Below are 27,572 nucleotides of genomic sequence, written 5' to 3'. Positions count from 1 at the left end.
AGAGTATGCACACATATCACTTTATCCTCAATGTGTATTATATGGCTGCAAAACTTGACATTTAAACTAAAATAAAGATGATAAAGACATAGTTGATTGATAAATCCATCCATCTAGTTTCTATACCCACCTATCCTGTGCAGGCTGATTGTAAAAATACACTTGGGGAAACCCCCCCTCCACCCCCACACATATTTTAAGTCCTTCTTTGGCAATAAATTAGCTGCAAGTGTCAGTGTGAGTTTTATCAAGTGTTGCCCTTTGCCCTGAGGAATGGTAGAAGTATGAATCCAATGACCAAAAGTAAAACAAATTTGGTTCCTGCAATATCCACTCCCCCTGTTGTTAAAATAAATCTAAATACTACAGAGAAAATAGGGGATCGCGGTCAGTTCAAGGCTGTGAGAATCGAGTCGGCTCTTTAATGAGGTCGAGTGCCCTGCTACACATACGATAAATCAAGCGTCTCAAACAGACAAAGATGAGCAGCCACACACAGACTATGAAAGGTATGGGTGGAGAAAGGCCTGATGGGTAAAACTTTATCACATGGTGTTCCTCCTCTGTTTCCATGATGGAGATTAGAGTGTCATGTGATCCGAGGCCAGACTCAAAACATTTCCAAACCCATGAGTGTTGACTTAGTGTGTGCTGGCTCACTGAGGGCTGTGGTCAAACTCCATTCCAGTCATTCCCAACCTGTTTGGTAGTTTCAACCACTCAGACACACAGAAACACAAATATATAATATCTATCAACAAAATCCAGGAGATGTGTTCTGTCCCCATCTTTTATTGAGATTCGAGTTTATACATGTGACAGAAAGACGTGACAACAAAGCGTTCATACCACAGTTGCTATGCAGCACAAATTACAGAGAAAGAAGCAAAGGCCACCTGAAACCTTCAGAAGAGCAGGTACCATAACCCTCTGCATATACACCAAGGCATTTAGGATCACTATGCACTGTGAAATGCATGGAAAGACCTATTAAGTCTACAACATCTTCTGTGTAGGCATACATGCCTCTGTTAGCACTTAATAATATTATTCAATTACTGCACATTGTTGTTATACACTTATTGTGACATTTTCCTTCATGATTTAGCATAAATGGCACTTAAGACACACCATATTAGGTAAACAGAGACAGTAAAGAGTGTTATATCTTCTCAGTGTTACTGTTTGAAAACATTGACATTTTAAAATATCTTAACAAAGACAAAATGCACCGGTATATAATAAGTTCACCACAGGATTAAACAAGGCTAGTAAAATACATTCCTCCAAGAAACCAACCGAGAAATCCAACGTGCAAAAATTCACAACTTGACCACTCAAACTAGTTCTGAAACCTACAACTTTACAGGTAAATAGATATATTTTTGTGTGTATTTTTTTATTATTACATAAATAATTTGATTATCAAATGTGTATAGGAATCTACTTTGTAGATAAAGAGATAGTCCAACACTGCAAGGTGTCAGTAAAACGTGGGATGTGACTAGGATTAAGTAAGGTAGAGACAGAAAGTAGAAACCTGACTGTGGACTTTGATCAGAGTCACTGTTGGGTGACCGGCTGTCCAGGTACGATGCAGGAATGTCATTGGTCTGCCCACATTCTTCCCTTCTGGAGATAAAACAACCTTTAACTACATCAAGATTCACATTAACAGAGAGACACGCAGCTCGTGTTCCTCTCACAAATGGACAAACTGCCAGGCTGCAGCAGCACTGATAAAAGAGGGCCAGAACAGGGTGAGATGAGTCAGGATGGTAGTAAATGGTACATCCTGCTGAGTATCAGGGACTTGGAGGCATTTTGGTCTGTGGCGTAACTGGTACAGTAAGCAAACCTAAAATACCAAGATTTCCACTTACACTGTGTCCCAGGCATGACACTCTGCAGACACAACAATCCTCAAAGGCTGTCTCACAAATACAAAAGTGACAATAATACATGAACAAGGTATATATTCACACATACATATCTGTATGTGTGTGTGTGTGTGTGTGTGTATTTGTGTGTGTGTGAATGTATAGATAGGATTTTTTTAGCAGCTTATAGAACATTGCATTCATCAACTCTCCCCTGACAAAAAAAAACAAAAAAAAACAACTGTGCAGCACAATTTGTTTTCCCTCAATCGCTGTTTAACATACTGCGCCAAGGTCCATAACATCTACATATCTATTTAGAAAATATATGTATTTCAACCCCAAAACTAATCAGTATCCACTGACGGCAACAAATATCGTGGCAATGACCAAATTCTTCACATATACAGTATGAAGCAGACATGTATTGAGGATACAGAGAACATAACTGCACAGTGCACAGCTACACCAGCACACAATGGAACTAACAAGGGACCACTTAAGCCACAATAAAATTACCCCCTTGCAGTCGAGTCGTGACCGACGTTGGGTGTGTTTGCACAACTTTGTCTGAGTTCTTCAATTCGTCTGGAGCGTTACTTCAAGGAAACATACTGAGATGACAGATTAAGTTAGAAGCCTGTCTCAGTGCTATATATATATATAGACTGGAATGATAACTGGTATGTTTTTCCCACAGTGCAGTTGTACTGTGTTGTACACATACTGGCATGGTACAGAATGATTTCCCATGCAGTCCAGTTTACTTTAAGTACTGAACTGTGCTGGGAAGGTGCCCATGTGCCAACAAAGGCACCTATATTCAGTATTTGGCACAGCCACTTTCCTAGTAGCTGGCAGGAGTGTCATCACTGGACTGGTGGCTACAGGCTACATACACTACTCAGTATTCCAGTGGAAACACCAAAAGGCACCAGTACTACACCAATAGCCAGAGCGGGTCCAGTATGGGTACAGCACAGTACCATATACAGCCAAACTGGGCTTAATTTGCGTACTGCGCGATGCTTGCAGACAGTAAAAAGTCTGCAGCGAGCTCAGTAGAGGGCACTGTCGTTGTTGTAGGAGCTGGAGCTGGGGAAGGTGGGACAGGGTTTATTCCAGGGGAGAGCACCAGAGTGGTCAGCTGTGGGAAGGCTGAGGGTGCTGGCGCTCTTCAGCTTGTTCTTCAGACCCCAGTTGATGAAAGACGACTTCTTGGTCACTTTGCGGGACTTGGGGTTCTTGTCGTCGTCATCGTAAGCCAGACAGATCATAGAGTAGGTCTTAGGCAGGTTTCCGCAGAAGGTGGCACTCTTAGTAGGCTGAACAGAGAGAGATTGACAGATACTTTTAGTGGAAGAGGCAGCCATTGTTCGCTTGAACCAATATTTTCTCACAGTTCCTGCACCGACGTCAATCATACACAGAATCATAAACAGACTATTGTGAAGCGGCCTGATGTGAAATGTGCAATGTGGGGTGGACAAAAATAGTAACAACATACAATATAATGGAGTCTTATTAGCTAAAAACTTGCAGAAAGGAATCAATCAGGATTGCATTTTGCTAGACTTCGCTTAATCTGCCCCCCCTACATGCATGTCCCACTGAGGATGAGCCTCAAAGTAAACGATTTCAGTTCTTTGTGTTCATATTTAGGCTACTGGCTCATGAACCATTTCATACACAATCCAAATCTAAAAAAGTATTCTGTTTTTTACCATCTGGTCAGATGATCTAAAAATGAAAATCTGTTTTATACAGTACATGTAGGTCGTATTTCTCCTGGGAAACTGTTCAGACAATCTACCCTGAATCTTTCTGTCACTATTTCATTCATCCAAGGAAACCAGATAGATGGATGTCTTTTCTCTCATACCATTGGAGGGTTGCTGTCCATCATGCTGATCACATGGATGTCAATCCCCCCCTCGTCCACGTCCTTCAGCAGCCGCATCACCTCGCTCACGCCCATCCATTTGCAGTCTGTGTCGCCCACGGCAACAATGTAGTCGCCCTCTTTCAGGCCGTCGGCCTGGAAAAGACACGATAAGAAACAGTTGGAGAGGTGGGCCAGAGAAATGTCCTGATACCGCAGCAGACAGAGTAAATATTTACAGCTCAGGGTTTGTTTAAATGGCAGCCAAGTCAGGTTCACCTACTTTCCCTGGAGGCAGCTGGGTACAGCAAAGAAAACACTGAGGTTTAGTCCCAAACAGGGAAAAAAAAGAAAACCCACTAGAGAATGTACCAGAACACGTTATATTCATAGCTGTGGGAAATCTGTCTTATCTGCATGAGCTCAGCTATTTCTGTCTGATAACTTGATCTGTGTTTACCAGAGGCAGGTCAACAGCTCCGGAGAATCACTCAGTTCCAAAATAAATCCCGTTAAATGCAGTATTAAAAGTTATAAAGAGTTTGACCTAGTTAGACTTGTGTAATAGTACTAATCTGTTTCTCTGCATAGCCTGCAGGGCACAATAAGAGTCTGCTCTTTGTCAGCACTTCTTAATGAGCTGTCAGACTGAAAAGGATTGAACAGAGTAAATGCTCTCTGATTCTTAATTAAATTAGTAGCCAGAGTGGCTGTGTGGGGGCGGGGGTACCTCTGAACGTTCTTCACGCTGAATCCTGTTTAGGTTTCTGAGAATGACTTGCTTCATATTCGGTGTGTGAGCATTTTAAGCTGTTTGTTCTCTCACTATAGACAAAGCCACTCCCTGACACACAATCCTACTGCAGAGAGTAAACAAGTGACCTGTGCATTTGGCTTCAGTTTAATTTTAACAGGAGAAAGTACTGAGCAGGGCCTCTGGAAGAGCGTCTGTGCCCTAAAATAACACAGTTTGTTACATTTCTTCCAACAGCATGTGGGAGCGACACAGATGGATTTGCGTGTTTATTCCACTGAACAAAATGTGTCAATCCAAGATGTTCACTGTGATGGATTACCAATCTCCAGGTCATTTCAAGTCTCTGCAAACCATCCTGACATTCACTGAAACCAAAGGCTGGCTGTAAACTATGGGTTAACTCACAGCAGCTGGGGAGAGGGGGTCCAACGAAACCACCTGGACCGGTGTTTCTCCTTTCAGGGTGAATCCCAGGTCTCTGTCCTCTGGGTGAAGGCGTACTGTCCGTGGGGCTGTCCACCGCTGCTTGGCTGAGAAGACTGACAGAGGACCCTGAGTGGAGACATGGTGGGCATGCTGGGGTCAGTGTGGCTACAGGTGTAATGACTCTGGAGGATATTCTCTTCTCAGGTACTAGTGAAAGGGGCAAAGTGAAAGTCTGCCATAATAACCCCTTCGTTTGTGCTTAGATCAATTATTAAATCAAAAGGGGTACACGAAAGTGATGTGGCCACAGAGCACACTGCATCTGAATGACCAGTCTCTTACACTTTCCCCTCTGGGTTGCCAGGTTTCTGAAATGAATATGTTCTTTTTTTCAGATTTGTCTCCTCATCAGATCAGTCACATTTCCTTTTGAGCAGGCGCACAATTCTTAGTGTATAAACCACTTGGAAAAACAAAAGAATTCATATGAAAAACATTCTCAGCATGCAGAGCACGTTACTTTCTACTTGAATGCTGGTCTGCAGATACGGATACAGTATGTAGCATTTCAGAAGCTGTAACCTCCATGTTAGGTATTATTCACTTGTAAAATGACTTTAATGATTAATCCTGCGAAATGGTCATCAGTTACTTTTCCGTTGATCAGATCGACTTACCAATTAATCCCTTCACATTAGCCATAATCGATCAACAACATTTTTAGGCTGCTGCTGAAGTCAAGAGTTTCTAATCTGATGGGAAAATCTCTGCTGCAGAAAATCCTGACAATCAACCCTGAATCCTGTCATGCCTGCTCTCCTAATCATCACCGCAGCGGTTGTATGGAGAGATTATGTTGTGCTTCACTTTTCAGTCTTGCTTTTCTCTGTGGATCTAAAAGGATTTGAGCCTGGTGGGATTTTACAACTACAATCATAGGAGTGTTCGTTCACAGAGACCTTACACCTGCTCTCTGGGACCATCAGCTCTGACCTCCTCACCACTTGTTTGTTTGTGAGGTTGTTCATTTTGAAATCAAAGCCTAATTTTTCAATTTGTGCTAAATGAAAGAAACTCTTTCAGAGGATGTGAACAGAAGATGTCAGCGACAGAGGATGCCAGTGCCCCCTCCCAGCCACTGTCTCAATAAAAACCCCAGGATCAGAGCACGTCTGTCTGTGGTTAGTGTTAGTTTTGCATTTGTTGCCTTGGATGAAAGTCCAGGAGGCTTTGGAAACAACATAGGAGTTTTGTATTTACTGCTGTCAAATGTGCCAAAGCTTCCAGGAGACTCAGCCTCGGTTGGTTGTATTCAGAAGGAACAAAAAACACACTCTGGGTGTTAAAAAAAAAAAAAAAGGGTACACTTCCAAAGTCTAAAACACAAATCCAGAGGCATTTCATGTTGCTTGATGAATAAACCAACCACCATGTAGAAAAAAAACAGTAATGTGAGTGGAAGAATATTAGTAACCCACATACCAGCCTCTGGAAGAAGTCTGTGACTTTCACCTTTGTGGTTGCGGGAACCTCCATCTCTGCTTTGTTCTCTGTTTTAGCTACGGAGAGAAAGGTGGGAAAACAAAGCTGTCATTCTGCAGTGTTGACTGTCACAACTGTTGCCCTGTAGAGAGGCAGGCAGCGAGTCAGCAGTGTAAACATTACATCATTTGTACCTGGAAATAAATGGCACTTATCACATCTGATTGCTGCGGGTGTGGTGCACAACACAGTAGCCTTTCTACGAAACGTCTCCTGACAGACAAACCTCCCAAATGAGCACAATGGCCCTGCCTGACGTTTCTGTCATTTGTGAAGTGTTTGTTGTGGTGCCACTAGGCTTAGTTTCTATGCCAACGACAGGAAGAGCTCAATGGAGACTCAAATAAACTTTACAGTTGCCTCGCATGTTGACTCGAACAAGGTATTGTCAGTGGTTGTAGTGCTGTCTTAACACTCACAGATGATGTCTGGGGCCTCTGTGTAGTCAGTGAACTCTTCCTCATTTTCATTCTCACTGTACTTGTTGAGGGAACGCTGGTGACTGGCTTTTAAGATGTCCTGCAGGATATCCATCTTGTTCAAGTGGTGGCACAAACTGTAGATCCTCAGAGCCTCCTCGTGACCCAGGATGGCCCGACGAATGTGTGCTTTACCTGGGGGAAGGATAAGGACGGATAAAGAGGAGCAGATAGTGGAGAGGCGAACAAAGAGGAAGGGACAGTGACAGAGATGAACGGGGAGAGTTAGGAGTGGCGTTATTGGCACTCTACTGTGTTCCATTGTCTGCCTTTGCCCTCTGCTGGGCTCAGCCCACGTGCTCACTCTCACCAATGCGCTTGCGTTCATCTTTGCTTTTAAGGATGTCCAGAGGTGAGCGTCCCTCGGGAACGCGATCATACACCTGTGACAAGGTCTTCTCCTGCTGGTCCTCGTCGTCGCTGGGGCCCACTAAACACGCAGACAGCCAAAAGAATCAATGTCAAAAAGAATCAAAAAAACAAATACAAGCCTGAACTTGCAATGTAGACAGACCACTAAATGCAGAAGGGTCAGCACACAGCATATACATACAAAAACGTACTCAATATATGTACTGTGGGCAAGAAAGTCTCTATTCACAGCATGATTGCATGTGTCAGCTTACTATTAGACATTAGCCTGGTCTACGTATTAGAGAACCTCCTACACATATAAAATGGCTATGTTCTGATTATTCAATAAGATCATCAAAATGCCTATCCTCCCAAAACTTAGTGTACTCTTATGTATTTTAAAAGGTAAATCTAAACTTTCTAGTCATTTACTGATGACTCAGAGCTTCACAGAGACAGTATCACATGTTTTTTTTTTTAGAAGCGCTTGTGGTTAATCTGTTACTCTGTCTTCATCCTGTCCTGTTTCTGGGTTTGATCCTACAGTCGCTACAGTCCTGTGGGTAATTGCTCTATTCTCCTCATTCACACAGGAATCTGTTAATGAGCTGCTAAACTCGAAGCTGCTCCGCTCCGTTGTGCCTCATTCAGCCTCGTCTTATTCAAAGCAAACCGTCCACTGTAATGCTGTGTTTTGTTTAATGTGGTTTTCACTTTAGTTTCCCCTTAATTTCAACAGTTAATGTGTAGTCTGCAACAACAGTGTAAGAAGGGGGGCATTTTGAATCGTGGATCCAGAATAAGGATGAAAAAAAAAACAAATAAATCAACTAATATATACTTGCAAGATTAATGATTAATTGTGAAGATGTCAAAATGAATAACAAGCCATCGAGAACTGAAGCAGATACAAAATTAGCCACTACAGGAGCATCTTTGTTCAGTCACATAACATCCTTCCCTTCTTCTCTCACTTCGCACTGAGAGGCTACATAACTGTAATCCTCCAGCAGACTACAGTGCACCCACTCAATCTCACTCGCTGCAACCATTTCTCTTTTTCTTTCTCTCCAACTCTCAGTCTATCCTGGCACAGAGTTCCTGGAAACACAGCATCTCTTTATCATTGTGTGTGTGTGTGCGTGCGTGTGTGCGTGCGTGTGTGTGTGTGTGTGTGCCTGTAAATAGCTGTTATGTAATAGCACTGTGGCTGGCTGTGGTTCAGTCCAGCCTTCTGACATGATCAACCCAGTGGCCCGTGCAGCACTTAAAGAGAAGGATCAGGTTTTCTGAGGTGTTCAAGATCAGGCAGTTAAAGTCTTACAGCAGCAATCCCAGAATTGTTTTACACCTTAAAAGCCAACAGCCAGGCTAATACCACTTCAACACGCTGACTTTGCCACTCAGGTTACACGATTATTAAACTACATTGTGTTGCAGTTTGTCCGCGAAGACACAAACCTGTCTCCGTTGGCTAGATTAACTAGTAAATCATAGCTGCATGGTGGCATTTTCTTTAGCCCTTTAATTTTTCCTCATTCTTTTTTTTTTCATTTCATTTACCCATCAAATGTGTGTGAAATTTTTTAACGTCTCTATAAACTATTTCTCTTACGCTGGTGGTCCAGGAGTGCTGAGGCTACAAAGTAGTGTGCCATGGAGCGGTAGTGGTTGGTTTTGACTTGCGACATGGTGGACCAGAAGAACGGGACATTGTCTTTGATTGGCGTCTGGATCATGGACTGATGGACTTGGTCGTAGATTTCTGAGACCTGGCAGGAAAAGGAGGATAGAGTTATTGAGAGAGAGAGAGAGACACTAAAAGCACTGATCTGGATAAAATCACAGCTAGAAGTGAGGAATCTGACTGTGGCGACACGACTACTTTACATTCACTTAAAGTACAATATATCCACATGAGTGCCTTTGCTGCTAGTTACCTTTGCAGCCTCCTGGGCCATTTTCATCAGGGAGTAGAACTGGTTTCGGATCCCAGGCAGAGCAGTCTTCTCAAACAGACACTCCTGAGCCTGAGCAAGCATCATCCGAATGAGCATGCTGAGCATGGCAGGGCTCATGTCGTAGCTGGGAGTGTGGGTGAATGTCTCCTTCAGGTGGTTCAGGATACCTGGGGGGAGAACGAGAGGTCAGCACAGCTCCAAACCAACTATTCCAAAGACACAATGATAGTAATCAACAGTCATTTAGGTCACACAGTTAGGCTGTTTAGTCAGTTTAAAAAAAAAAATTGGGGTTTTGGTCTCATGTGCAGATGGGAGCTATTCATGCAAACCTCAGGTTGTGACCTGCTGGTCCTGAGGGCCTGTTGGTGTTACTACAGTATCCAGTAAGGGAGCACTGAGATCAATGTCTGTGTGCTTCTTTAAAACCGAGCCAACCGACACAAACCTTATTAAATTAGTTTTTCATGTTCAATGGATGCAATAAGACCATCTGCATTCCAACTGAGAATGCCTCCCTCTTATTTTACAGATTAAAAACCTGGCAGCGGAGAGTTGAAGACAACTTAATAACAGAGCACTGCTAGTCTTCATCTAAGGTTCTGCCATTGTTGGCTGGCTCCTCCCATACATTTAACTGGCTTAAGGGCACTACAGCAGTCCTTCGAGCATCATTGCTTACACCCCACAACTTAATCCATTACTGGCTTGTTATAGTGGTGACAATGTCCTCATACCAGCATAATTGTTTTACTTAGTACAAGCCTAAATTATAGCCATCAAAGCAACACAACCAAAGCCATGGCCTGTTCAGAGCTGTAATTATACTGCAGCGCTCCTCGTACTGCCAAGTCATAATTCTATTAAGGCTTGTCAGAGCTTCCTGAAACCTCAGAAGGCTGAGAAACCAGTTCATATGATGGGTGCTTCTCTGGAGCTCGGCCACATGACAAGAAGCCAGAGAAGCATCAACTGCATTCGTTCTACGTCATGGAGCAGAAGTCAGAGGGTGGAGGCTCGTACATATTCTGAAAATAAGGCTGCGTTTGCACCAGAGTGCATTTTCAATATGAGGGGTTTTACAAAATGTCTGCAAAGGGCTTCTTTTGGGCCATGGTGATGGGCAAATTTTCATATTATGTTTGAAAGAACAAAACTCTCCATTCAAATCACTTATCATAGGAGCCCTTTGTGAGAAGCTTCTATCAACAGGAGCATTTCCAAAGTTCACTTATTCCCATTATTTCTCGTCTGAATCACCGACAGCAGACATCCCATGGATAATGGATGAAAAGAATGTCTCTCCATCTCTTCCTACCTGCAGCTTTCTGGAAGGACGAGATGGCCTCCTCCAGGCCGGCTATTGTCTGTCGGTCACTACGGGTACCAATCTGAGAGTAGAGGGCGGCCATGTTGAAGAGGATGCTGGCCTTCTCCAGCGACAGGTTCTGTTGGCAAACCGGCACTCCTGTGAAGGAGTCGTACCTGAAAGAAAGAGGCAGAAGATGTCAGCATTTATTTTTGTAAAGTAGGAATCAAAACAATCACAGAGGGCCTCATGGGAAATAGAATTACGTTAAGTTTAAATGATGTTGAGTAGTTAAGTATGTTATGTTCAGTAAAAGCCAAACAGATGATCAATGTAGGAGATGCAACTGGTAATATGATATGATGACACTTGGAGGTTAAAAATATGTTTAGTGGGAAGTAAGCAGGTAAATTTATCATGAGGTCAGTCGGGTTTCAGAGCCTTCACTTCACCACTTCCTCCAAATGAATGAAAATTGCTCCATTCGCCTCCACAGCACTTTAACCACCTTAACCAGCTTCAGGATGCGTCACTGATCTGATAACAATAACATACAAGACGCTTGCTAAAAAGAGCATGTGCGTACTTTCACTCTTGAGTTTAAGATATCTTGTCCCCAGTAAGGGTTTTGTCTATTATTCACTGACACTGACAAAGTTGTCCATGCCTGTATGACCTCCAATACAGACTACTGTTTTTAGGTTTTAAACCTTTGCAGCGGCTGTTTGGTTTATTATGATCATTGCAATTGTTTTTTCTTAGGTGCTAATTAGTGTGTACCAGGTGAAGAAGATGCCAGTCTGGCGGGACGGGGAGAAGAATCGGCTCTCCATCAGAGGAAGATGGCTGAAGTATTTTGCCAGGAGTTCCACGCCAGCGTCGCTTCGACTTGGTGTTCTGCAAGCCTGAAGCATGGAAGGAAAGAAATCTGTGAGAGATCATGAGCGCAGCAATGTGAAACTAACTGTTATGGAGACCGCTGGTGTAAAAAAAGCTACATATCAGGAATAATTAACATATAATGAGTGTGCAGCACTACCTGTCGCAGGTCCATCAGGTCAGCAATATCATCTTCATAACTGTTCCCATCTTCACTGTAGTGCTCCAAGATGAAGTCCTATCGAAAACAGATACAGCTCAACATCAGTTGTTGGGCAGGGCGGCCTCGCTCACATCATTTTTGAATGTAAACAGAGAGCAAATGCTACTGTGCGGTGTCAAGTAGGATGTAGTGATCCATCAATCTGTCAAGAGCCAGCCAGAGGTGGGAAACACAAGATCATCGAGACTGAGGTGTGATTACAGTCAATAAATAGAGCAGCATCAACCTGCTCAGAGATCATAAAGTCGGACCGCCTCTCACAATGCTTGCCAGCAAACCATGAAAGGAAGCAAGGCTGTAAAAGTGCCTTGGAGACATTTATGAGAGTGCTTCCCCTGTTAGAACATAGTTCTGTGATAAGTCTCCCAGTATCAGTAACTACTGACCCACTTTGGTTAACGAGACAAATCTATTTCTGCTCAGATTATATATTGTTCCTGAGTGAATACATAGCGAGCATAATGTAGTAGCAGGTGTACAGGGCGCAGACAGCGTGACCCAAATACTTCATGGAAGGAGACTTTAATTTGGCTGTAAATCCTTCGTCAAACCTCTGCCTACCAACCTGAGTCATTTTGTTGCAGCAGTATTTGTAACCCCTTATCCCTACGTTCCTGTTACTTAGTTCAAACGTGAGTTTACCGTGCGCCTTTTCCATAAAGTCATGTTTATGCAGTCATGGTGTTTGAGACTATTTCCCTTGACATATAAAGAAATGGCAGATTTGTTTAACTCATGACGATGACATGCGGGTGAACGCCAATCCTTTGACCACAGCTCAGTAGCATATCAGTCGATGCTTTTCAAAGACAAATGTCAAAATTATATTTTAGTACGAAATCTATTATATAAGTTCCTGACCTTCATATTTTAGCCGATGCACCTTTAAATCATGATAAAACACAGTTTAGCAACATCATATTATTCTGTGTCTCTAATTAAAGCTATATCACATTTACTTTGAGGAAAACATCGTATCTAAGCGTCAATTATTTATACGCATCCTGCATGCTGTGATGAGGACGGGCTGGGGAAACTGTAGCTGCTGCTTCTGTACCTTGAATAGAGTAGAGAAGTTAACTTCTTTTGTCTCCTTCAGACCCAGAGCAATGAGGGGGATGTTGGCTGTTTCACTGCAAGCAAAACAGAAAGAGATGTCATGATAATGGTCATCTAATGGTCAATATAATGCACATTATATTATATATAAAAGGACATTTGCAACAGGGACAACAACGTCTGTAAGGTATGGTACAAGATATCAAGCAACAAGGAACTCCCTTTGCGTACAGTCAGTGATACCCTGCCAATAAGAGTCAGATTATTAGAAAAATAATCACATATACAGAGTCCAGAGCAGCTTGATCACACCAGCGACAGCTTTGTCACTTGAGGAAGGTCCCATTTTAGTCTAATGGTTAGTGTACTTTCATAGAGGAGTCAGGATTAGGCAGATGGTGCTGTAATCACAAACTGTAGGAGTTAGGATTTAAAGGTGAATGCCCCCCCCCCTCGTCCCCCATGTCTCCTTGTAATGTAAAGCTACACAACTCTTGTGTTAATTAATCATTCTGGAGTTGCAGCCATGCTCCAGTAATGCTAACGAGCCTTTCCTCTATCCCACCAGAGGCAGCTTTAAAACACCAGGTTCCCCCTCTCTTCTGACCTCAGCTGTGTGCTACGACGGTTTAGCGCTTTTCAGGTTGCGTGAACCTGGAGGTCGTTACTGTTGACAGATGGAGAGCAGGTTCAGCTCGTTATCAGCGCTGAGGAAATAGAACCTGACAGATACCTGCTGCTGATCAGACAGAGCCTATAAAAAAGCCCAAACCCTTCCCCTACTGTAGTGGGGGAATGAGGTGTTACTAAATAAATTGCCCTATTTGAAAACAAGCTCGGACATTTGTGTTATCCAAAAAAGCTTCGGAAGAGGGCAACAGTAGCACAGACTTTGGTTCCAAGATTATCAACAAGTCACCAGGTTGGTGTTTTCCCAATCTTATTTTAATTAGAACTGGTTCCATCAAAGGGATCAGAAAGCGAAGGGATCAGTCTTTTCGGTGCATGGTACGTCAAAACCTCTGGGTTCAGAAAAACAACTCCCGCTCATTCATCACTTAATGATAAGGCAGCATTCCTCTGACATACTGGCTCTGTGAATCACAGAAAACCTCATTCATCAGGAACACCGACAGAGCAAGATAGAGGCTGCAGTGTAATCCATTAGTACTTGTAGATGAGATCACTGGTCTTTTCTCTGGCTTGGCAGAGCGAGAGGGGGGGGGGGGGGGGTGCACAGGCAGTGAGGATATCTGTTCTGCAAGGAATCTGAAATGTTAAAAGCCTCTCAGAAGCTCACTCCCCCTCCCTGCACAGACAGACACACACCTTCTCTCCCATTGAGTGAGTGCCAGTGTGCAAGACATGGAACAGATGACTATTACCACAGCAGTCGAGCAAAGCCACAGAGAAAACAGCACAATTTAAGGCCTTTACTAATCATTAAAGCTACGCCAAGTCGCAAATTCAGCACAAACACTAGATAGTTTTTTTACACAGTCTGCAGATTCTTGGTTTCTTTGACTCCAAAGAGTTTTGAGCGGCGGCTTCTGAGTAAATCTGAGTGAGATATGGGAGAGTGTTTCAAAGGATCAGCTCAAATCTGCCTCGTGTGCTAACTTAAGGAAGAGGCCTGTAGTTCTGACATCTTTATCTTATCTTCACTTGTCTTCACTTTAGCTCAGCTGGTTTGGGAAGTTCAGCATGTCGTCCAGATCAAGAACATTACACAGAGGAAGTGAACAAACATCAACTTGCGTTCTGCAGCTGGTACTGTGAGTTACACTGAAGGAACATCACGTATATATAATAAGCATAATGCTCAGCAAATTGTTGAATGAATCATTTTTGCAGGAATAGTATTTAGCTGCTATTTTTTCATGGGGTGGTTCAATGAGGTCAGCACGTGTACTCCACCAGTCAAATATATGTGCTTTCTATTCTGCATTACCTCATGCCAAAACCAGCTGAGTCTGGACTGAGCGAGAAATAACCTCAGAAAGACGCTATTCAGAGGGCAGAGGACTGGTGGGAAAAGCCTAGAAAAGCGAGGAGAGGGTTTTGTTTCCGTGCTTAAACCTCAGGTTGTATTTCAGGCTGAGAGGAGGAGGCCAGCTCTCCATTGTGGCTTTACAGCGTCATCACACTGAGTCACCTGCACAGAGATGACAGGGGAAAGACTTTCTCAACATATCCAGTATTCCCTCGTATATGTTACCCGAACACCTGTATGTACGCCCTTTTGTCGATCTGGTAGTGTGAATGTGATAACGCACACTACCGCACGCTTTGGACTATGCACGTGTTTCATTTCCTTTGGAAACAGACACACAATGGTGGACAGGTGACGGTGGTTTCACAGCAAGACTATTGTCTGTGGGTGGAGAAGGGAGCAGGTGTTTCTCTGAGAGCCTGACAAAGACGCTGATGGGAGCCTGAACGTTCCCACACATGAGTCGGTCCGATCCCACGGGACTGCGGACACTTGGGCCTAAAGATTTGAATTGAGGATGTCAATATTGTATAATTAGTAAACTAAATGTAAAAAGTGGCTGGTGTGCAGTGGGTTCACTAAGTCCAAGAAGAGGAAGTTGTTCTTTGTTTCTTCAGGCAGGACCCCAAACCTCTTCACTGCTCACACTTTTATGCATAACAACATCAGCGACATCACTGAGTGGAACAGAAAATACATTTAGGAACATTTGCTTCTCTGAAGAGTAAAATCTGTTTTACTTAGAGTCTAAGAAGGTGATTTATTAAAACCAAGTTGAAGCTTCTGGGTCCTTAACGATACAAACTACTCTGGCTGTGCCAAGAAAAGTTGGTATTTTGGGCTTTAGACAAAATATGTTAGCATATCTTTAAAAGAAAACCCTAACTAGGTCTGTATCTCATTAACCCCCCCCCCCCCAATAGATGTTTTAGAATGGGGAAAAACACAGGCAGCTTGGTACTTTGGAGAAACCATACAATGACCCTCAGAACCGTTACCATGGTAGTTTCATACAACACCCCATCCCCCACAGTCTCCCTACCTTTCCCATCACTTTATCCCTCTGTTGTGATTCGTTGTCATGGGTAACAGGGCGTCTTATACAGAAGTGTGCGAGTGCTGCGATTTGCGTATGCGTGGTAATGCTTATTGTGTCGTACACACACTTTGTGGTGTGTGGAAAACACAGAACGTAATGTGTAAACGTGTAGGTTTGGTGTGTTTAGTGAGCGTTTGCTTGCGTGTGCCAGATGGTTTGTGGAGGTCTCAAGTGTTCTTGAGAAGAAGAGCCACCTGGAAGCAGACGTGTTTCAATCTTTGAGCATTTGAAGCATCAGTACACTAAACCTTAAGAGTTTTGTCTTGAAATATGTCCACAATGGAAAACCAGCTGCATCGAGTTCATCATTTTCTGTCTCTAAAATTGAGATCCAGCCACCTGAGCGTTTGTTTTCAGTCAGCCCCACAGTGAGTCTCAAAGCTATTTGGTTATTTTGTCAATGGGTTTCATGTTATCATGAGGAAATATGTCGCGTATTATTTGAAAATTGGCATCTGTCAGTGCCATGAATAACAGCTTTCCAGCCACTGCTTGTATAAACCTCTATATTTTCACATCACTGTCATGAAGTCCTTTGTGTCTTACTAAAGCTTACTTGACACATGACTGAGACAATGCCTGTATTCTCATGACATACATGCTGCGTTTTCCTCCACGCCCTATAAACCTGTCTTTTCTTTAAAGAAAGAAAACATCAGATCACTGTCACACGCACCCCCCCGTACACACCCGCTCATCAGACTGACTGAGAGAAGCGTTCTGCTCGATGCTCATCTTAGTTTGCATACAAGTGCAGCTCACCGTTTCCTTGTTGCTCTTTGTATTGTGTCCTTAAATCCTGCTGGTCCAGTTTAACAACAAACTCTTGCACTTGGTCGTGATGTTTTTCTAAGTGTCTCTCTTTTCTTCAATACCTGCCATTTATCAGCTCCTATGTTGACATGTGTCTTTTATCTGACAGAGTTAATGATGACATAACAACAGAGAGTCACATCAGCCTCTTGTTGGCTGTGTGTCTGTGTTCTTCTACTCCTGTAATCCCAGTAGTCAGACTAGTAGTAATCAATCTGACGTATCTGCATATTGAGATCACTTTGACCAGTGCTCACTTCTGCAGGTTAAGGAAATCAAAATTAGGATCACATCAACCTCAAATATAAGGATAAAATTGGCTTGGGTCAGTGCTGACCTTTTTATGTGATAACAGGACTGATACCAAAGTAATTTGTGTCTAAATTGGAAAGATCTGGCTGGTATGGATGCATTTTACCATCTAATAGCCTCATCACAGGCAGTTAGCGTGAAAGTAAACCATCAATGAATCTGAAAATTGGAAGTAATTACATTGTACTGCCTGCAGATGCATTGCTACTGACGACAAAGCCACAGTCTTTTTCACTGGTGAAGTTAAATACGAACCAACCAACATAAAATGCTTGTCATGTGGCTAACAAACACGCCCACAAGAGAAGTTGTAGTCTCACAAGATCTTTTGCTATTGACGAGTTATTTCCTAAGTTCATATTTTCTCGGTTTTCTGATTTTTGATGACGATGTTTGTCACTTGGAAGCAGCGAACACAGTTCACTAGCTGTGGCAGTAGTAGAATCAATAGAGGTAAAACAGGGGGTCATAATATTTGTACTTACTGGGTGTTCTGGTAGACCTCCACTGAGCTGTTGAGTCCCTCCAGCTGCCCCATCAGCAGCTGCAGGTTGGAGTTAACATAGCTCAACTCCAACAGAACCATCTCTTTAACCTTGTTGTTAGACGTAGCCCTGCACACAGGAGAGATTGGACAGAGAGAGAAGAGATGCAGAGAAATAAAACGTGAGACAAAAAGGTCTTAAAACATTTCAAATGAAAATGGGAGAAGAAATATCAGCCTTGTTATTATCCACTTTCATAGCCACACTTTCCTGCACCTGATTATTAAAACAAGCGTGCCTCCCCCGGTATTCTGCACCACAGACCTGCGTCATTGCGCCCTGCTGCGAACTTGATTTAGTCTCCTGCACACAGCGGCTTAACCAACATCCATGAATCACGGTTGCCAAACCCCCGTGTAGCTGAGCTGCTCATTTCCACGGTAAAAGAAAATCCACCATCACATGACAAACATGACATGATTGTACTTTATGCTACATAGTTATGAGAGGGCAGAGGTCAGAGGTCAGAGGACCACCACATGTGAATATTATCTGTTGTACATTTAACTGTGTACTTTTGGGAGCAGAGATGAGGGGGGGGGGGGTCACTGCACAGCAGAGATAAGGTTGTAATAATATCTCTAAAGGTTTGTGTGTGTGTGTGTGAGATAGTACATCATGACTTCTGCTTTACAAAGCCCACTTTGTCTTTGTATGCCATTTGTGAAAATCCCAACGTCTCTCACACACACACACACACACACACACACACACACCTCTGTCAGTCGTAACTCATGGGAGACAAACCCACACCGATACACCCCCGCCCTAAACCACAGTGCAGAGATGCTTCACTGTTATCGCTCTGAACCCGTCTCCCTGTCATCTAACCTCTCCGTCTGCCCTGCAATTACAGAGGATGTGATTTTTAACAAGAAAGGTGAGATGTGAGGAAGCGCTTGCAGGCGGGAATTTAAGAAAACAGTTCAGATGAAGGTCAAAGAGCTGAAATGAGAAAATCCACGTTTTCACCAACATAGTATTTGATGGCAGGTTTTATATTAATAAGTTAATAAGTTCAGTTCAGTTCTTCTTCCATTTGAACATTTTCACATTATTCATGTTTGGAGCTCCTACATATTGTTTGCGGTTAATATTGGCCACAGTGCATTACCAGATGACTGACAGTAGCTTTTAACCTGTCGTGTCAACCCCTGCTCAGCATTGTCACCACACCAAACCCTCCTCTTGGCCGGCTCAAGGCTTTCTGACGAGGTTTGGCCTGGGGAATCCATCAGGGTGGAGGAGGTAGAGGTGCTGTGGTTTGGACAGAATAGATGCCAGCTCGCCAACCCAAAGGCTGTTATTAATATCCAATCTAATATCTAATATCATCCCACAGAGCGTGGGAATCAGACTGTAAACTAGAAAGTGTGGTTTCACTGAATTTCCCCTCTTCTCTGCTCCGGAGAGGCAGTTTTCACGTTATTGATGGTTTGTTGTATTTTTCCTCTTTGTGAAGATGTGTATCTGATATTGATTGGAGTTTAACTGACAGATATAATTACTCTCTATCATATAAAGACTCAAAAAAGGGATTGCACACATTTAAAGTTCAGTTTACTCGTCATCAGGAATACTATTCAGCCTGTGAGAAGAGAAGAGAAGAGAAGAGAAGAGAAGAGAAGGGAAGAGAAGAGAAGAGAAGAACTGGTCTGACCAGTCTGACTCCACCTGTTGCTGATAGAGAGAGGAATGCAGAACAAGAGACAGGGAGAAAAAAGTAAGGTTGGAGAATTGACGGCACCAAATGTGAAAAAACAAAAGCACACACAAAGTGTACTCACAACTTCATCAAATGACTCTAACCAAGCTCTTAATTTGAGCTTTTCATACATTACAACTTTCTGGAGTGTTTTAGTTTTTGATGATGTGTTTGACATGACAATCCAGGTGGATGTGCAAGTTGGTCAGACAGCCATGGCAACCCTGTTGTACACACTCCCATACACAGATGGAGGATCACAGGTAGCGCTACAGTCAGACTGCATATGATTTAAGGCCTTAAAAATAGAGCTGAGAGCAAATCTGAAACTGAAAAATGCATCCAGACTGTTGTCTGTGCTGCAGCTGGGCGCACAAACACACTGTGATCAAAAAACAGTACTTTCATAAAGCTTCTAATATTCCTTTCCTCTTCACTCAGAACTGTAGTTTTACCACACGTTTTTCTGTTGATTTCCTAAAATTAAAAGTTGGAAAAATATGGCATATGACCCCATTTCTGTCATGGGAGGCAGGCATCCAGCAGCTGACAGACTTGTTTTTTTTCCCAGTATAGCAGGTTTGGGTGGTGTAACAGTTAAAAATACACATCATCCTCCTCTGTCATGGTTCTGACTCAAACTGGATACCAAGCTAACCAGGACACCTTTGTTAGATATAGAAACAGAACTGTTTTCCTCTCTCTTATCCATTGAAATTTACAATAGAACAAACGTCTGTTCCTTGATGTGCATTTGTCTAAATGAGGTTCCTATGTCAGATTACAAAGTGTTTCTGAAAGTCACCTAAGTTCTATAATAGCCCATTGAAGGCATTTGCCTTGAAGGCTACAGAGGAGAGTGACGATAAAAGCAAAAGAGGAGAGGTTAAATACTTGTACACACTCCGCTGTTGCTCAAGCACGATGGAGGGCCCTTAAACAAACTGTAGATACAGTACAAACATGCATGCAGCACTGAGTGGTGGAGCAGAGGTGGGGCTTGAACTTGAACTCTGTGTTTTTCTCTATTTACACAACTGTTTCTGTCACTTTTCACATGTACAACCAAGGACAATAAGATGAATGCCCTCTAGGAGAGACTGTCTAAAAATGCATTGCTGCCATATTTATTGCATTAAAACAGTGTCAAAACACTTCAGACGTTCGGACAATACGTTGTACAACCTACTGTTTTCTGGCATAACTCTTAGACAAAGCATGATGACTGGCTGAGAAACAAAGTGCTGGGTACCATTGTGTGCCTGAACAAAAGGCTGAGGCTCAAAGTTGTATTAGAGGATAGGACACTTCCTCATTTGCCTCTGTTGTATTGTACCTACAGAGAAATCCAATCTCAAATGTGGACATTCAGCCCTGCAGGAACAGGTATTTCAGCAGGAAATAGATATTTGTGGGGACATGCAGTGAGTCTTAGAGCTGCCGACTGTGATGTGTGTTCAGCTTTCAGCTCTGAAACCTCAAATTAAATAAAACAGCCTATTCTGGACAGTATGTACTGTAGAGGTCACACTCATGCAACCTATAATACAAAGGCTCATCAAAATGTTTTGTCTGGGTTTCCACACATCACAGTGGCTCTTTGTTTTCAGGATACATGGAATGCTCCTCTTCAAGATTGCTATTACCTAATATCATCTGCCACCCTGCGCTGTTTCAAGTCTCACCAGGAATTCATACCAACATGTCACAGATCAGTGGCAGGACAGCTGGCGTTACTACAGGTCACATTCAGCGCAGCGACATAACTGACTACAGACAAATTAATGATACATGAAAGGATGCCGATAGATGAATTAATGACTTCTCTTATGCAACAAAAGCACAACTGTTTTTACACGTGCGTGTATGTTTGTGGAGAGTTCAAACCATCCAGTGCTTTGCTCTGTTTGTTGTAGGGAGTTAATAAATAAAGCTGGCAGACGAAGGACTATCTGGTATGATCAGTTTTGTTCTTACTTGAGCAGGTTCTCCGCTCCAGCCCTCATCCTCATCTGTTTGATGATCTGCTGGTTCAGGCTGGCTCGCTTATTCTGCAGTTTGCTTCGTCCAGTCTGGGCACACGGGTTACAACCCTGAGAGAAGAGAGAGGCAGGAGCAAACATGTCAGCAGGAGATATTATATTACTTAAATATGAAAAAGCTGGATGGATATCAACAAACATTTGCATACTTCTTTTGAGCTGTGAGGCACCATAGTAACATAACTAAGGTAAATATATCAAAAACAACAGGTAATGTACAAGATACACACATTTATATACCCTAAAGTTGTTTTTAAAAAAGGCATATTTGTTCAGAACAGTCAGAAAACCTTTTTTAAAAGCGGCGTATATTATATAATATCATATCAGAGTTCAACCAGGGCCAAAACTGACCAGGTTCAAAGTCCATAAAGTTTCACGTCTCACTTTGTTCTGAACTCTTTCACCCAGACACATGAAGCCACTCCATCAGAGCTGGTTAGATATTGTTATTTGGTCAGTGTGCTAAGTCACTAAACAGTATTTGCTCGAAATGTTCCTCTGACGTCAACATGTTTTTTTTTTTACATTTGGCTTTAAGAATAATTCATGTGCATTATCTTTACTCCCTGATGTGACAGTAAACATGAATTCTAAATTGGGTGTGGACAGAGCTGCACCTTGTATAGACATGCCCTCACTCTCCGTACTGTGTGTCCTTGTCCCTATCACAGCCACAAGGGTCTCTGCCTTGCTAAGTCAACAGGCCGTCACTTACAACAGCGCAGATAAACTGGCCTTAGACATTCATACCGACTGACTCACAGCACAGCAGAGGTGTGGTCTGTACTGCAGAGCGTGATGCACAGAGACCAGTCAGCTCAGTCAAACCAGTTAGTTTACACTCCTCAACTTTTTAGTTATCTGTGACTAAGTCTGATGTCAGCAGCACAGCTAGCTTCAGTTTCTATATTAGTAATGTCAAAGTTAAGAGTCAGAAGTCAGCTCTGGTAGATTTCTCCTGAAAGCTGAAAGAGCTGCTTTTAACATGTTCAGTTTCAGTATTGGACGACTGCTTAGCAACAAAGGTGGTTTAGTGACAGAACACAAATCATTCAGAATCAGGGGAGCTTAAAGAAAATAACGTTCACACTTGTGACAACTCTGCTTTCCCTTTTCTCCCCAGTTCTGAACACCAGTGTCCCCTCTACTGCAGTCAAGGTCATTTCTAACTCCACGGTGGGGAGACTGCAGACAGCCGCCTGGCTCCTCCCACACACACGGTGTCACCTGACATCTCGGAGCTTCACCAGGACGCCAAAGCACACGGGAGGTTCACACTATCCCTCAGATCACCACCCTCACTGGCTTCCCACACGCAGACACCAGAAATATCCAAGTTAGTCATAAAATCCACTGCTTTATTTGAGCAGACATAATGTTTTGCATCGTGGCTTCCTGCGGCCTGCTTGTCCCACTGGGTGTGCAGCTTTAAGGCTGACTGTAACAGCTGATAATATAGATGTTCACAGAGCGTCTGGTGAAAACAACGTCAGGATTTCACAATATCTATAAAATACTCACAAACTCATACACTTTATTTAAAACCACAAGGCTCTACAACTACTGACATGAGGGTGCTCCTGGTAGCCACGTGTTTAGAGCCGCATACCACATGAAAGTGACGTCCTACATTTGAATCCAGCTGAGGAGCTTTATTGCATTTCATTCCTCCCTCTCTCCCCTTGTTTCCTGTCTGCCTCACCGCTGTCAGCTGTCCAGTGAAGGCAAAATGCAAAAAAAAAATGTTGATATGATATTTCTCAAATGTTTTTAGTCATCCAAAGCATTCACACCCGTCACACCTTTCACATTTACATCTGAGTCACGGTGCTAATGCTCTGCAGAAGAGAACGAAGGGGGGCTTTTTTCTTAATGCTGATGTTTCTTCTTTTTACACTGTTGGTGCTTCTTTTGCTGCTGTTGCTTGTGTCAAAGACAAAGTTAGACCCTGGTGGACAATATATAATAATGGATATTCTATTCTATTGCGCAAGTTTCAATGCCACAGGTCAAATAGTTGCAACAAGGGTCACATTTAACATTTTCTAGTTACACATCATTCTGTAACGGCTCCACTGTGCTCACCTGTGTGTTCAGTTCAAACACTTGATGGGCTCAGTGTGTAATGATTAACCATTTATACAAATAAAAGCCTTGTTAGCTGCACAATAGAGCGATATCGAGGCTGCTGGGGGCGCGGCCTGGCTCGGACGCCGCAGCAGCTGTTTGTAGAGTGACAGTGGGGCGAGGGCGTTAGCGTGCGACTGGAGGAGGGCGTGGACTTATTACAGCATGTTGTCACGTCAATTGGTACATCAAAAGTGGGGTGTATGTGTGTGCAAAAGAACACGGGAGTGGCTAGCGGTCGATAGTAACCATAGCAGTAGGTTGTGTTTCCATTTTCAATGTGTAGCACCTCAACTCGTGCCAGCAACCCAAAGTGATGATCCTGATCCTGAGCAGCATGAGCTAAGAGTGACCATTACATCAGGGACCACAGTTAGTCCATCCAACTGATGGGTTGGTAGCTACACCTCTACTTCTAGCAGGCTTAGTTGCGTCTTGGACATTGTTTACAGCATCTACTTTAGATCTGCTGCTAGTCTGTCTGTCTGTCTGTCTGTCTGTCTGTCTGTCTGTCTGTCTGTCTGTCTGTCTTGATGCTTGGAGAAAGTCATCCTTCATATTCCTAAACCATGCTTGCTTGATTTAATTCAGCACTGAAAAAGAAAAAGTAAGAACTGACGCTGCCATAGCTGACAGTCACTTCAAAGCTCGGTCCGTTTGGATGAACACTTGATCAGCGTGACATCAAGTGACACGGGGAAATGAACCGCTGGCTCTGGCTATGCTACGGCCTCGTCTAACCCCCTGAAGCACTGCTACCCGCTGGTGTGCTCAGACAGTACGGCCTTTCTCTCCAAGCGTACAAAATACTTCATTAGAGCAAAACACAAAGACATTCCTGTCCATTATCATATCCACCAAACAGCAAATGATTCTGCCGTTGTATAACCGAGGCTTCATAAAGAATATGTAGAGCATGGGGTAGTTGGTTTGTACAACTGGTGATTAAGACGGGAAACTGGCCAAGAAGAGGCTACAGTCATAAACTAGTTTAGACGGCATAGAGGACCCATAATTGCTTGTTCGTCCTATAGATACACGGTGTGCTCAGTATGTCAAGATTCAGGCCTCCTCATGCACCAAGCTTGGTGTGGACGCTTTCACAGGTTGCCCAAAGCTTCACTCAGGCCAAAGAAAGACACATTTATATGCAGTGAACTACCGAAGGAAACAATATCCGATCACAGCTGCGTCTCTCGTGCCTTTTTCCAATACAGATCCCGCTGAGGGAATCTGAGTGTGTCTCCGAGTCGAGGCAGCTTGTCTGGTTTGTGAACCAGGACACATGTTGTCAATTTGTGTCTGTGGTCTGGCTGAAGGGCGGCCTCGGGCCAGATGCTACGTCAATGCTCTCGTTGGCCAAGGAGGATAAAGAGAAGAAACATGCCTATTCGGCTTTTTGTTCTGCCATCTTTCCATCGTGCAGCCGTCCAGTCGGACCTCAGCCAGCTGGAGGTGAAACAGTGGACGGCTGGGAAGGAAGCCCTGAACCACAGCAGCTCCCCAGAGCATCGGCCGAACCCAGTGAGGCCTTGTAAATCACCAAACTCATTTTCACCCAGCAGAGGAGACGGAGGGGCACAAGAAATGGAAGCAAAGATCATCTTGGCTCCACTTGGTTAAAATTTGACCAAGAAGTTTCCAAATTGCTAATCTCTTTAACATGACTAAATGAGAGCGCAGAGCTCATTGCTTTGTGGTTTCAGCGAATGTGCAAGCGTTTTTTAAACTGAGAAGGGGAAAGACAAATACAGAGGACAAAGGAAATGCAGAGAGAACGAGGACTGCGGAGACGGTAGCATGTGTCGGGCTCTACAATGTGTGCTACAGTAATAAAGAAAGCAGTTTGGGATTGAGGTGTTAGGCTCTGCTGTCTCCCACCATGTCCCAGCGCAGTGCCAGACCCCGGCTCCCACTGACCTTTTTATAGACACAGGAAGTGCAGCACGGAGCCTAAATCCAGACAGCGTTCAGAGGGGGATTCGGGGGGATTGAAAGACACAAAGGCTCTGTTCAGATCCCCATCTAAACAAGCTTGTCTATAAAAACTCTCCAGTTGAGGACACCAGTACAAATGTGCAGGAATGAGACGCGGACCACAGCACGGCAGACAGGGAACCCAGTGAAAACACATTAGATAATCAGTCAGCCGCTGCCAAGAGCCTTTCTCACAGCCTCTCTCTAGACAAACTGCTGAAAATGTCACAGTCTCAGGTACAATTTCCCTGCTGGTCCAACGGATGCTGATTACTTTAACAAATACCACTATAGAATGATATCCGACCAGCTCATTAACATGATGAAAACTTCACCACAAACACAGGCATGGGAAACACTCCTCTTATCTCAGGGGCAATTTAGATAACCTGGCACTTCGCATTAGCATTTCAATCACTTAGCTGATGCTGTTATCCAGAGCACCTCCCGTGTGTGCAACTGCAAGATACCACCAATCAGCATAAAGGCCAGAGGTCAGGGCTTCAGCGCTCTTTACAACGGTCACTTGTTGTGAAGAAATGAAAACAGCCTTGAGGAAATGCTGAAATGTTTTCAAATGGATAAAATGGGAGAACAAAATGAAATTATCTAACGGCAGGAGGCCAGTCTGACCTCATTTTACCGGGAATACCAACAAAGCCTTTGAGGAACTCCTCATCCGTGACACTTCCTATTAAACATCACCATCAGGCCTCTGACAACAGCAGGGAGCCCATGGATTATAGGATGTTTGGTCACCGCTCTCTGAGCCTCTCTCACTATCAGGAGCTGTTATTGGGTTAATGCACACACACACACACACACACACACACACACACAGACAGCTGAGTCTGACAGTGCTGTGGTTTCTACTGATGTTGGTGACACATCAGGAGCTGCAGTATCTGTTATCTGTTCCACTAAATATAAGACAGGAACAGTGTTGATGAAATAATAAAATGACACTTTAAAGGTGCATTACTTTAACTTTTCTCCACGTGCTCTTCCCTTTATATGCTGTCTTATTGAATCATTGCAAAAAATACTGTTTCTCTGTACAGCCTGAATTTACTACTTTTGGTATAAAATGTCTTTTATTACTTTAGTATTTAATGACAGTAACACATTAAAGGTCAGAAACAGTGAGGTAAGTCAAGCTCAAGTCTCCGTTTGGCAGCCCAGCCGACAGACAGACAGACAGACAGACAGACAGACAGAAGTGTGTCCCACAGTAGGACACACAGACCAAAGTCACCTTTCTGAAGTAGCTGCCGTCTCCTCCGCCGTCCTTCATGCCGTTTGGTAAAAGAGTGTCCGTCATGCTGAGGGTTCACACAGTCTGACCGCCTCACGGGACAAAAACAGGAGAATTAGGAGTGAATGTGGCCCAGGCTGCTGCTGCTGCTCCACAGGTGAGTATCCTCTCCCTCCGACACTGAGTCTGCTCTGACTCCCATCAGCCCTCACGGGGACTTTTTCCAGCTGGAGCCACAAACTCCGCCCAGCGCGCTGGGTGGTGCATTCAGGGCACCGGTGTTATCCAGGTTACGTACGCCACAGTGCGTAATACAAGCTTCCTACTGGGGGAAAACCCGCTCTCCTCTGCTAAGGTAACATAAATTACATCACTGTCTGATCGGTAGCCCTAATAAAATAAATCACTGCTGGGTTAAAGGCATGCTGGATTTGTTAAAAGCGGTGTTTCATTATCATTTACATCCACTGTTGTCAGGAACTCAGAAAAACACAAATGGGATAGAAAATCCACCCATAGCTTACTGCACACAACCACAATTACAGGCTACAGAATAGTCATTCAAGTGTTTATTGAAAGCTATAAAGAAAATAATTATTATCAATCATCTGAATGTCCAACATCAGTCATATGTTGACCTTTGGTTCAGTCTAAAATGGCCAAAATATCACTCATTCATGGCTTTCTTTCATTTCTATTGGTATTTTTAAGCATCAAAACAGTTCTTCCTGCAGTTTGACATTAAAAACACCAAATGGGAACAGTGCACATTATCACGCAGGTCGTCACATCAGTGAGCTGATACTGTCAGAGTAATGACGGCCTGGTAGAAACAGCAGTTTTGCAGGATTTGATGAATTTGAACACGTTATTTGATAACTGAATCGTCGTATCACGTCTCACACGTGGAGAGAAAGACAGATGGTGAGAAAGACAGAGACACGAGCAGG

General features: G+C 43.4%; 1 protein-coding gene across 2 annotated transcripts; it reads right to left on the bottom strand.

Moving 5' to 3' along the window:
* Positions 1 to 786: 786 nt before the first annotated feature.
* Positions 787 to 26,784, bottom strand: rhpn2 (rhophilin, Rho GTPase binding protein 2). Of its 2 annotated transcripts, none has more exons than XM_070842230.1 (15): positions 26,623 to 26,784; positions 21,196 to 21,311; positions 17,454 to 17,582; positions 12,750 to 12,825; positions 11,630 to 11,707; positions 11,371 to 11,495; positions 10,600 to 10,766; positions 9,261 to 9,448; positions 8,936 to 9,092; positions 7,277 to 7,396; positions 6,907 to 7,101; positions 6,428 to 6,504; positions 4,925 to 5,071; positions 3,763 to 3,918; positions 787 to 3,205 (listed from the first exon to the last, which is right to left on the bottom strand). In XM_070842230.1, the coding sequence occupies exons 1-15, from the start codon at positions 26,686 to 26,688 to the stop codon at positions 2,939 to 2,941; spliced, it is 2,064 nt and encodes a 687-aa protein (XP_070698331.1). In that variant the 5' UTR covers positions 26,689 to 26,784; the 3' UTR covers positions 787 to 2,938. The 2 variants fall into 2 exon arrangements, with proteins under 2 accessions (XP_070698331.1, XP_070698406.1); XM_070842305.1 differs by having other exon boundaries at positions 6,458 to 6,504.
* Positions 26,785 to 27,572: the final 788 nt, after the last annotated feature.

The sequence above is a fragment of the Pempheris klunzingeri genome, chromosome 1 (genome assembly GCF_042242105.1).
Source record: "Pempheris klunzingeri isolate RE-2024b chromosome 1, fPemKlu1.hap1, whole genome shotgun sequence".
NCBI lineage: Eukaryota > Metazoa > Chordata > Actinopteri > Acropomatiformes > Pempheridae > Pempheris > Pempheris klunzingeri.
This window is presented reverse-complemented; position numbering and strand designations above follow the sequence as displayed.

Coding starts and splice junctions, on each gene's coding strand:
- rhpn2 (XM_070842230.1), bottom strand. CDS start 26,688: ATGACGGACACTCTTTTACCAAACGGCATGAAGGACGGCGGAGGAGAC. Junction 11,708..12,749: donor ACTTCTCTACTCTATTCAAG/GTACAGAAGCAG, acceptor TGTTTTCGATAG/GACTTCATCTTGGAGCACTA. Junction 9,093..9,260: donor TGGCCCAGGAGGCTGCAAAG/GTAACTAGCAGC, acceptor TTTTCCTGCCAG/GTCTCAGAAATCTACGACCA.